This window comes from Monomorium pharaonis, unplaced genomic scaffold, assembly GCF_013373865.1.
Source record: "Monomorium pharaonis isolate MP-MQ-018 unplaced genomic scaffold, ASM1337386v2 scaffold_176, whole genome shotgun sequence".
Taxonomy (NCBI): Eukaryota; Metazoa; Arthropoda; class Insecta; order Hymenoptera; family Formicidae; genus Monomorium; species Monomorium pharaonis.
This window is the reverse complement of record NW_023415446.1, coordinates 25912-38916: the sequence shown is the minus strand read 5'-3', so window position 1 is coordinate 38916 and position 13005 is coordinate 25912. Positions and strand designations below refer to the sequence as shown.

General features: G+C 30.8%; 1 protein-coding gene across 1 annotated transcript; it reads left to right on the top strand.

Moving 5' to 3' along the window:
- Positions 1 to 3186: 3186 nt before the first annotated feature.
- Positions 3187 to 11349, top strand: LOC118648104 (phosphatidylinositol-3-phosphatase SAC1-like). Its single transcript, XM_036294343.1, is given in 9 exon segments — positions 3187 to 3637; positions 3756 to 3847; positions 3918 to 4258; positions 4340 to 4451; positions 4707 to 4745; positions 4748 to 5049; positions 6577 to 6954; positions 8896 to 9063; positions 9128 to 11349. Coding segments are annotated over 9 exon segments (1749 nt in total). The 5' UTR covers positions 3187 to 3599; the 3' UTR covers positions 9407 to 11349.
- Positions 11350 to 13005: the final 1656 nt, after the last annotated feature.

Here is a 13005-nt window from a genome sequence, read left to right as displayed (position 1 = left end):
TTTCGTGTGGGAACAGGGCTCGATTCTTGAATTCATTCGCAAGAAAACGTATGCGCAAATACCCGCTCTAACAGAAAAGTTGCAAGTTTATTGGTTGAAAGCCATACGATAGCCAATAAATTTTCAACTTTTCTGTAAGAACAGAATTTGCGAATACGTTTCTCTTGCGAATGAATTCAAGAATCGGGGCCCAGGTTCGTAACTATACAATCCGAGGCCCGATTCTCGAACTTGTACGAAAAAATTGCTTTACAAAGATAACACTGTGCATTCATTAAATGGTACATAATTTAGAATCTAAAAGATGCATGCAATCAATGAATGCACAGCATTACTTTCGTATGTAAAAATTTTTTGAACTAATTGTACTAATTGTAACAGCCCAAGGCCCAAGTAGGCACCAAGTAGGTAGGCTCGTACCTGTCGTACCGCTCGTATGTGCGCTTCTTTCTTCTAGAAAACGGAGTGGTGGGGATGTCCAACACAAAAGAGACAGAATATATGAGAATATATTCATGTCTCTGTCGATTCTCCCCACGCGGACTCCGGCATATAGCAATGGCCCTTCCATCAATACAAGCTCTATGCTGAAAATGAGTATCAAGCGTCAGCGTGAAAAGGCACTTTTACCTATCAAGTAAAGCCTAGTGCAGATTGGATGCAGCAAGCGGCAAGCGTTGAGCAGCAGCCAATCAACGAAGAGATATTTTCTACGCCATTGCTGACGCTTCCGAAAAATCAACAGTTGGATTTTGGGCAAGAAGCAAAGCAGCATAGAAGGAAGCGAAAGTACTTGAACCGCTATTCCGTAACCATTTACCGACAACTATTGATGTCGTTAAAGGCCTTCACACATGAATTGACATAACCATTACAGTAAGATTTCGACGCGTCGATGGGCGACCGTAACCGTACCTGCCGTAATCAAGGCAGGCTGAATCAAGTACGTGATTGGTCGAAACTTTACAGTTATGGTTATGTCAATTCATGTGAGGGACTTAAGTGTCGTTGCGCATATTCTTTCATATATGAAAATACGTGCGCAAAGATATTTAATGACATCGATAGTTGTCGATAAATGGTTACGGAATATACCCTTGACCCAAGCTAACCTTACTAAATTTCATGTTCTTGTTGACGTCTCTTAGTGATTTCTGAACTTGTGAAACTTGCTGCTCGACGCTTGTAGAATCCCTATAATAACTGTGTAAGATATTGTGAATTATAAAGGCATAAACAACTAAAATAATATTATAAAAATAAAGTATATAAAAAAAAAGAATTTAATTATAGCACTGCTATAATTAAATTTATGATCATGCATTATATCATGCATTATAATGCATGATATAATGCATGATCATAAAAATCACAATTCCTAATCTTTAATATTATATTTAATGTTTATTATAAATTACAAAAATTTTGTGAAAATGCCTGCTGCGTGCCTAATTTTTTGTTAACGAAGCAATCTACAATTATTTTTATAAAATGAAAGTTATTATAAGGGGGTATTTACCCTATATTAGAAACATAAATTGTAATTTAATAAAATTTTTTCTTTCCAAAATGGTTAATATTCGCTGTAACACGCTGAAAACTTGTTGCAATTTATTCAATAAAATATGAAACGTTTTATTTTATTATTTTGCATAAAATTGATTGCAAAAAAGGGCAATTAAAAAATAAAATTTATAGCAGTAAACTATGGCTAGGCATGCTGTTATTGAATAATGTTATCTTTTATTCAAAATTATATTGTTTTTTATTTTTATACAAATAAAACTTTTAAAAACAAATTTATTTTTTATTGTTCGATTCCTACCAGTTGAATAATACCGCGAGCAAAGTATTAATTTAAGACACCTTATTGGTTCTGCCATACTTTGTCGGCACCAATAGGATTACTGACAACGTGTCCAGACTCTTTTATTATAGGGACTCTAGGGCCGGTATTCATAGTCAATCTTATTTCAAGATCGTCTCAAACAATGTCTTAAGACAAACAATGCTAATACGGCTCTGTGATTGGTTGATGGCATCTTAACAGTACTTAAGATGATCTTAAATATAAGATCCGACTATGAATACCGGCCTAGGGTGCATTCCGATATTCACTGACAAACGTGACGTCGTAAAGCAGTGTTGGCGATGTGTTCCGTAATTGCTTATTATATAACACTTTCTTCGCCCTATAACGGAACGACAATTACAGTACTGTACTGCGAATGCCTTATCTCGCCAACCGCAGTAACGAAAGCAGGAAGTGACGACAAAATCTATGACGTCACACGCTTTCACAAGTTCACCGAAAGTTTACTGCAGCGCATTTTGGAACGTACTCACAGCACTGTCAGTACTAAAGACCTAGGGTGCGTTCCATTTCACGCATAATATGCATGATGCATCGTTCATCCTTGTTGTTTGTCAAACGTTAAACAAGGATGAACAATGCATTATACGCATCATGCGTTGGAACGGAACGCAGCCCTATAATCAAAGACTTGAGACGGGATTCATAGGCCGGAATTCATAGTCGAATCTTATTCAAGTTCCAGCTTAAGCACGATCTTGAGACGTCAATGTTGTTATTTCATTGGTTAAGTAAGTTTCAAGTCGGCTCGAAGCTAGACTTAAGACAATGCTTGAGCTTAAGATCGGTCTATGAATCCCGTCCTATAGATCTTTAGTCAATACTGGCAGTGAATATCGGAATGCACCCCTCAAGTAATATCTTAAGATGCTAATACGGCTCTGATTGGTTGATCTTAAGACTGTAAATTTAGGCTGCGTTCCGATATGCACTGCCAGTACTGAAAATCTATAGTTCACGTCACATACACTATAGAATTTCAGTACTGGCAGTAAATATCGGAACGCAGCCTTAAGACGATCTTAAATATAAGACTTGACTATGAATACCAGCCATGGAGCAATTAACCCAAGACCGGTCAAAAATGCTATAATCGGTCGGTTAATTTTCAGAGTTGCCAACTGCCGAACATAAAACTGATCTTTATTAGAGCCGATTTCACCAACTCCGGTTACCTTAACCGGCCGGTTATTTCATTGGAATTGACCAATCGTATTTGTCGTTAAGCAAAATTAACAAATGCGATTGGTCAATTCCAATGGAATAACCGACCGGTTAAGGTAACTAGAGTTGATGAAATCTGCCTTTAACCTATAGGAACGATCGACTCAACAACGTTCGTTTTTGGAGTCTTGCTATTGGCAATTCTGGTGACAAATTTAATCGACCGATTAGATTAACTCGCGTTGATGAAACTGGGCCTTAAGAGAGACGGGGACGGTCGAGACGGTCCTGTGGTTTGCACGGTGCGGTAGTTGGATGATAAGGTTATTTTGGTTTTGATTGGCTTTGACAGCCTTTGATCATGTCAAGTCCAACGTGATAAAAACAGTCGTAATCTTTCTTTCTTATTAATAACTCTTGCGCTTGAAGAAAAATACATATCTGTGTATGGGTCGCGTTTTACTCGAAGGACGTAATTTAGTTTTCCCATTATTTTATTATTTTCTCGCTTTCTGCCCATCTGTTTGCTTAGCGTACTCCAATCCACTCATTATTTGACAATATGATGCCAAATATGGATGTTTATGACAGCCTGTATTTGTGAGTAAATTTTATATTATATAATATTTTTTACATGATATGAGATACATGTGCAAAAAAATTATATGCGCTGCCAATTTTGTTGCTTAGTCTGGTTCAATTTTGTTATCCTGCCAAGGTATGCCACTCCAGAGAAATTCTTTGTGGAGCCAGTTGGAATCAAGGTCTTACTTGTGATTGATAGAGTGAGTCAGCAGATCTATACTCAAGGTAATAAACAGATAATTTTATGTTTAAGTTAAGACAACAAGTTGACGATGATGAATCTTTGCTTTTGTAGTTGGCACTGCTCATCAGATTCCAACAACTGCCAACCGTAGAAAAATATGGGGATTAGTGGGGACAATACGTCTTTTGGCATGCCGTTATCTCATTGTTATAACAGATGCTCAAATGTGTGGGACTATAGCTGGACATAACATTTATAGGATATCCTCTACGGACGTGATACCCTATACTAAATCCTCTTTGCATTTAACTGAGAAACAGGTCCAACATAACACTGTGTATTTGGAGATGGTAAAGTCTATATTGAATACACCGTACTTCTACTTCAGCTATACCTATGACCTTAGTCACACGATGCAAAGGCTGCATAATACCACACCTGAATTCTTGCAAGTAAATACATTATGATGTGTATCTGTTTCATTGTGTTATATGGTTTTGCAAGTTTTTTTTACAATGAGAATTGTTGTTTAGATGCCACTTCATGATAGGGCGGATCCCCGGTTTGTGTGGAATGCTTACCTCCTGCAGGATCTCAGTGCAAGACCAGAACAATATAAATTCTGTTTACCCATTATTCATGGTTGTATCCTTTATATCATATGTTATTTAAATCTTTAATGCTTGCTTTCAGTTTAACTTTAATTTGCAATGAAATTTAATTTTAATTTTTAACTTTTAACTTACGTTTAACTTACTTTTTATGCTTTTTTAATTCTAAGAATTGGAAAAAGAAAGCAAGTTAAACTGAGATTGAAGTTAGTTAAGTTAGTTCAAACAAACCTTAAACTTGTTAAGTTTTATATGTTTCTGTGATGACCTTAACGATTAATTTACACAGTTGTCTCGCTAAATACCATGGTTGTAAATGGTGTTGCATTCAATGGGGTATTGTCTCTAGACGCGGTATACATCGTGCTGGCACGAGATTATTTTCGCGTGGTATAGACGCCACTGGGAACGTGTCCAATTATGTGGAGACTGAGCAGCTGATCGAGGTGAATGGCGATCGCAGTTCCTTTGTGCAGACTCGCGGATCTATTCCTCTCTTTTGGTGTCAGGCGCCAAACTTGAAGTACAAGCCTAAACCACAGATCAGTCCCTACGAGGATCATCAAAGCGCTTGTGCTCGTCACTTTGATGTTCAAATCTTTCATTATGGAAGGCAAATCCTAGTAAATTTGGTAGGTTTTTTTTTTAATTCGATATTTAAAAAGAGAGCGTAAAATTAAATTAAAATTAAAATAATTAAAGTTTTGTACAAAAAAATTTTGAGAAAATAAAACTTTTCTGAATTGTTCATTGTTCATAAATATGGTAATTTCTCTTTATAAGTATAAGAGAATTCTAATTTATAAAAGAGGAAAAAATCTCTCAACTTGTTTAATTCTTAGAAAAATTTTATATATTTACTAATTATTTAGTCTATATTTTATATTAATCTTTTTATAATGTTATTAATAGTAAAGATAAAGAAAACACTAAATTACGAAGTAATAATTTTTCATGTTTTGCTTTTATTTTTTCAAAATTTTACAAATTGCTCTTTAACAAAAACATATATTTTTTTAATGTTATTTTTTTCCGTATAAGTATAAATACAAAGTTTTTATAAAAAGAAGAAAAAACTTCATATAATTAATAATTATTTAGCCTATATATTATATTAACTTTTTTATAATGTTATTAATAACATAAGTAAAGAAAACATTAAATGAAGTAAGTTTTTTATTTTTTGCTATTTATTTTTTTTTTAATTTTACAATTGTTCTTAACAAAAACTTATATATATTTTTAATATTATTTTTTATAAGTATAAAAACAAAGTTTTAAACTTTGATTAATAATTAAAATTTGAGGACTCAGTAAGAAAAATCTTTGGATTCTTTTTTGATTCTTGCGAAAATTTTATATGGCTATTATTCTATTTATATTGTCTATTTATAATTGCTTTCTTGTTTGATTCCTATTAGAACAAAATTATTCACAATATGACGATGTGACTGATAGAGAATGATTTGGCACTATAACCTAGATAAAAAAAAACAGACTTGTTTATTTTTTGTAGAAAGCCTTTCAAATATGAAGAAATTTTTAAATAAATTTTAATATTACAGAGGCAAGAATTAAAATTAGAAATTTTAGAAATTTGTTATTTTAAACAATAAATTCTTAAACCATATAAATTATTTAAACATATCGATAAAGTTGAGAAGGCCTAAACGATCTTGGTGCTGATTATAATCTTTTTTTATTAATATATTAATTTAATAATTTCAGCTCATATAAATCCTTCGGCACACGATACGATTTTTCATGCTAAATCGCATACGAGGCGTCTTACTACGTATCCTCATTGGCTTATGACTGGTGACATAATCATCCGAGCCAATCAGGACACGTATTAAAATGTCTCGTATGCGATCTAGCATGAAAAATCATATCGTGTGCCGAAGGATTTAGTCCCTGACTGACTAGAGCCTAAGCCCGGATCTACAATAGTGTAATAAGCCTTATGCCATAAGGAATTAACCAATTATATTCGATTATTCTTCTTATATTCAAATATAATTGGTCAATTTCTTATGGCATAAGGCTTACTACACCTATTGTAGATCCGGTCTTACAGGTCTATATTATCCAACAAGAATCATTTCGATTCCAAACATCTTAGATCAATATTAAATATCTTATATCAATATTTTGAACAGATTGATCAACATGGACCAGAAGCATTGCTTGAAGATGCATATCGCAATTTAGTCCAAAGAATTAACAACCAAAATGTTCGATATGAGGCTTTTGACTTTCACGCGGAATGCAGAAGACTAAAGTGGGATAAATTGAACACTTTAATGGACCGACTAGCTCACGATCAGGAACAGATGGGATATTTCTTGTTGATGAGGGACGGAGCATTGCTCTCAGCTCAGGACGGCGTTTTCCGAACAAATTGTATCGACTGTTTAGACCGAACGAATGTTGTACAAAGTATGCTGGCGAAACGAGTTCTCAATGAAGTATTGAACAGGCTAGAGATACTTAGAAAAGTGGAAGATCATCCTGCGTTTGAAAACCTTTTCAAACAGGTACTGAATTCTTTTTAATAAAGGAATTTTATTTTTTCCCGACATTCTAATAGAGGAGAAGATGGTATTATAGCCCACTTATATTTTATCTTATAACTTTGTTAATAATCAATATTTTAAACTGAAACTTAAAGATTATATTCATCAAAATGTTGTTTATTAGATTTTAGATTCAAAGTTATGAAATATTTACTATATTACATATTTATAAAAATGTTGTGACACTGCGTAATAGGTTTATCTTTAGAGGAATGATCCTTTTTGGACGACTTTTTCAATTTTATTGTTAGTGTTAGAACATTTTTATCTTTGTCATTGAGTTGAATTACAAAAAATATGACAATGCTTCAGTGTCTAATATTAAGCTTCTGGAAAGAAATGAGTGGTTATTTGTTTGCTGTATTTGAACTTTATATTATTGTTTATTGTTAAAATAATTGTTTAACGTTATTTGTAATGTGTTGAAAAGTATGTATAAAATATAATTGTCGCACTTTGTGAGGTATGAGACAGTAAAATATCATTATACAAAGTAACATCAATTTATTTTGAAATAAATGTATATATTATAATGAAAGAAGTAATTTTAGCTAAACGAATAATGTTTTCGGTAAATCTAATTATAAGCCTAATATTATACTTCCGGTCCTGAAAAGTTAAAGAGAAAAGGGGTGGTAATATGGCCACTACAAAAATAAATGTAAAAAATTGGTTTTATTTAAAAAAGTCTGTATTTTGTTAGAAAATTATATATTTGTATAAAATAAATTGTTAGATTATTGTTAACTGAACTTAAATAAATAAGAATCTTAATTAAGCATTATAATGCTCGCAACGACCGCGGATTCATTTCATTCTTATTCGAAATCATTGCATTATTTTATAATTTGCATTGATCTTAAGTTTATTCATTACACAGGCACACAAAAAAACTGGTCTGATACTGAGACCCCACTAGTCAATTTCTATGTATTTTGACATGCTGAACACGAATTTGGTGTCAGAGCTCCCATCACCCATTATTTCTTTTTTTAAAATCAAGGTAGCTTAAAATTGCAATAATTGCTCTGCACGCGAAAAATGGTAAGTAGGGCAATTCTGATACCAGATTTGTGTTCAGCGGCTCAAAATACATAAAGATATCATGGTCTGGTCCATGATACAGACCATTTTTTGTGGGTGGCTGTACACCAAAAAAATTGATCTGTATCACGACTATGATATCATTATGTATTTTGCGCCGCTGAATACAAATCTGGTCAGAATTGTCTCATCATCTACCATTTTCTGCGTGCAGCGGAAATCATTACGATTTTTAAGGTTTTTTAGGCTATTTTTTTCGATTTAAAAAAAGGTGAGTGATGGAGCAATTTTGACACCGGATTCGTGTTCAGCATGTCAAAATATATAAAGATTAACTAGTGGGACCCCAGTATCACCATTTTTTTATGTGCCTGTGTTATTGTAAAAAACAATTTTATCTTTTATTTTTGTATAAGAGTATGAAATATTCATGATTTAATTTTCTTTAAATATGGCATCACACTCGAAAAAGTAGCAATAACACTTTAAAATTTAAGTATAAGAGTATGAAATATTTACTTCTTTTTTTATTTTAATAATATTAAAGAAATAGTTTTTAAATTAACAAAACAATTTTATTGTTTAAATTTGGTCCATTACTTATTAGTTAAAAAATGGAAATGCCAAAAGCTTTTATATTAAAAGATATATATGAGTCACAAATTACATGATTTCTCTCCACTTTTTTAAGCTAGAAAACCTTTAATACATATATAATAAATAAATAAATAATTACATTGAAAATATTAACTAATAATGGGATATTGACAAATAAATGAAGTTATAAAACAAATATTGATTTGTTTTAATGATATAAATAATATTGCCGATAAAAATAAAATTTTTATTAATTCTTAGGTTTGGGCTGATAATGCGGATGTGATAAGCATTCAGTACTCGGGTACAGGGGCATTGAAGACTGATTTTACGCGAACTGGAAAGCGCACTAAATTGGGCGCGATGAAAGACGGCTTAAATTCTTTGACGAGATATTATAAGAATAACTTCGCTGATGGATACAGACAGGTAAATAATTCTTAAATTTTTTTCTTTCTTTTTCAATAATGTAACGATATTTTATGTTATGCAGGACTCACTGGAGCTGTTTTTAGGCCGTTACATCGTCCAGGATGGTGAATGTACTTCCATTCAGTGTCCTTTAGAATCCGAACGAAACTGGCGTTATACTACATTTCCACTTGTTCTGTTAGTTGCAACTTCGATGTTAGTCGCTCACGTAGTTTTGCCGTCGCGATATACAACAGAAATATTGCTGTACATGCTATTTTGGGGCGCCATGGTGGCTGGTACTTTTGCCACTATTATTCATCATGGCAAGCAATACGTTGACAAGCCAAAATTACTTTAATTAATGATTTTATGATATTTTCAATTATATATATTGTATAATATAGATATATAACTGATAAGCGATCGTAGAATTATTAATTTAATACACGGTTATTAATTGGTCAAGTCCTCGGTATCGTGGCACAAAAATAGATTTTATTGTGCGTCGTATTAATAATGCCAATTTTCATAAAATAAATATGTTTCCGGTAGTATCGTTCTCATTTTACAATTACACAATTGCAAGCAATTCTATTTGTCAAATGCACTTTCATTTGGTGTAAGTTCGGTGTTCATTAGATATTTTCTAAATTTGGCTTTTATTATATTTAAGAAGGGATCCTCGTTTAGAAGCTCCAAAAAAGCAGGTTTTTCTTCGATTTTTTAAAATAATTTATAATTAATATTAATGAATATTTTTTGAAACTTTTAGAGTGTTTTACTTGATGTTTTAACTACACAAAAAATTTTATTTATAATTAAAAAAGGCTTTATTAATTGGTTTTATAACCGATGTTTCCAACTTTTTGCTGAAGGTGTCTATTGGTGTACACGATAGCGGCCGTAATTTTGGTCTAAAACAAAAAATCAAAAGCATGTTAAACTTTATGCTAATACCTTCTAGGTAAACCTAAAAAATTAAGTAAATATTAAAAATTTAATAATTTTTTAAGTCTTTGAAAAAAAATTATTTTTTGTAAAAAAATTTTGACTTTTATTAGTGAAAAACACTTATTTTTATTAATTTTTAGGCTCACCTCGGAGAGAATTCAATAATCTTTCGAAAAATATTTGATTTAACTCGATCCATCAAGTAATTTTTTAAAAATCACGTATGCCAATTTGAAAAATACGAATTCGAGAAAAACGCGTTTAAAGTTTTTGTTAAAGAAAAGTAGTAGTTTTTTTAAACTTACAGCAATCTGAAGCTAATCAGCCATTCCAGGGGTATATAATATTCCTTCCGCTTCTTTATGGAATTGATTTTGAAAAATTCCATTTTGCGAGCCGCTCGAGCTTTCCTAGTGCTGCTTAGACTACGACGCTCTCCTCTCGCGATACGCTGTTCGTCATATCATTCAGCAAAAAATTTGGCATTCTGCCTAATTATTATATTTAATTCATTTAACATCTTTAATATAGAAAAGTTTTTTCATGGAAGATGCAAAGCAGCAATAAAAGCAAGGATTTCAATAATTTTTGCACCCAAATTCAAATGTTTCGAAGCACATCACTCCTATTTATCAAAACTTATCGAGAGATGATTTGTTAGAAAAGTGCTTAGGAGGACACACAAAATGTAAATGAGATTTTTAAAAGGGCAAAAAAAAGAAGGGAGGTGCCAGTTCCGGCGTGCTCTATCGTTGAGTCTTCGACTATCTGTTCCTCGCGCTCTCTGAACTGTAACTTCCATAATTTATGAGTTTTTGCTCTAAAATTTTAATTGTATATTCTTGAAAAGTATTACTATTGATTAAGCTAAACAATTTTTTTTTATTTTTTGAGCCCTATAAACGAGGATCCCCTCTTAATTATTGTCATTGCGGGAGATTTTGGGAAGATAAAAAGTTGAAGGGAATTAAAAAATCGGTATTTAATGTAATTTTCAAGAATTTGAATTAAATAGTTATTTTTCAAAATGATAATGATAATGTTTATATTAGTAATAAAATTTATTTTATTTTTTAAAATAAATTTTATTGTTAATTTTTTACGTTTTTTAAATTTAATCTTGTTATATTGTATTCTTTGAGTAAAAATTCTATTTTTTGGGGGGAGAATAAAAACTTAAGAGAATTTTTATAGTAGGAAAAAGATATAAAGATGTGTATAATATTTTTATTGTAAATATACTGAAGAGCAGAATTCATTCCTTGACATATACTGTCAAGGTCATAAACCTAAACATGTCGAAAATTTTATATGTTGTTTGTTTTTTATTAAAAAATTATTTAAAAAAAATTTAAGAAATGTACTAGTTTGTATAATAAAAAAAAATTATCTTCCCAAAAAATTTTCCGTGAAAATAATAACATTAAAGTCTGGAGAAAAACTTTCCACTTTGACAATTCTAATTACAAATTATTATTACGATAAACTTTGTATTTTCTGCGTAATAGATAGCGGAGTATATTCTCAAACACATTCGGTTTTTAAGATTTGATTAGCATCGTGGGACAACTCTTTTGATGTTTTGTAAAGGCTCAAGTTAAGCTTCGGCAATATTCAGTAAAAGAGCAAACAGGACTAATACAAATTGTGTTTGATACTTACCGTCCATAAATAATCTGAGATAAACGCGCGAAAATACGCGGTTTTCAATCCGTAATTGAAAAAATTCATGGAATCTTTTTGAATCTATTATTGTCCTGGAAATTTTTTTGTATCAATCTAAAGTATTTTCTTCATAGTGAATATTTTTATATAAGTCTTTCTACTTAACATATAAAATTTTTATCTTATAATTTATCTTGTAATAAATATTCTTTGCTTAAAACATAATTTTTTTAGAATTAAAAGAAAATTGAAATTATTTAATGTAATATTTAGAGAAATTGAAATTAAATAATTGCTTATTAAAATAATAATGGCAATATTTACATTAATAGTATAATTTTACTTATTTTATTTTTTGAATTCTTAATAAATTTTATTCATTGTTAATTTTTTAAATATTTTTTGATATTGTACTCCAATTAAACGTGTGATTATTTTAATTAAAGTTTGTAGACTGATTTTTAGATTTGTAGAGTAAAATTTTATAAATTCAATGTGAATTAAATCGATTTTCTATAGATTTCTTAATGAGGTAAAATACAATTTAAAATTAAAATAATTCGGAATAAATAAAAATTCCATAAGAATCATTTCGTAAAATTCATCTACTTATTGTTCAAGTATGGAACAAATACTGTTAAGAAACTGAAAAGGTTTTAAAAATTAGTTAAGACAAAATTGATTTGTGTAAATGAACCAAATACATTATCAGTGACTTATTTGTATCGAAGATATTCTGATACTTCGCAAAGTGTTTAAAGTAGATTTAACATTGTAAATCAAGTCGTGTGGAGAACGTTCAAATTTTCATAGACGTGGAACCTTGAGCCAAAGTATACATAATGTTTTTAGGATTTACATATACGTATATTGTATTTTATTGTACATCTATATAACGTGGTATTCAAATTATGTCTATCTATTGAAATGTAGACGATAAGTATGATCAGGCTGAGAGAATATTTTTTAATATTTCAAAGAAACGTCTTATTATTGAAGAAAAAAAGAGAAACTTATGTAGACGACGAAGCTTGCTGATGTCTAAGGTTGATTTATTCTTCTTGTGGATATTCAAATTGTAACGTGATATTGAACTGATAAATAGATGACTCATATGATGTAATATGCTTTTTTTATGCTCCTCTATTTTATCTATATTTTATTTAACTTTACATTTAACTTTAAAAGTAAAAAATTATATATTGTTTTGTTACTTAGTCCTTTTAAGGGGATGCTAAACTGCTCTGTTTTATCATTAATTTTCGGACACCGAAATCTTTTTATTGATTGCATGGAATTGAAAATCCTTCTCCAAAATTAAAATACAGATAATAACGGGAT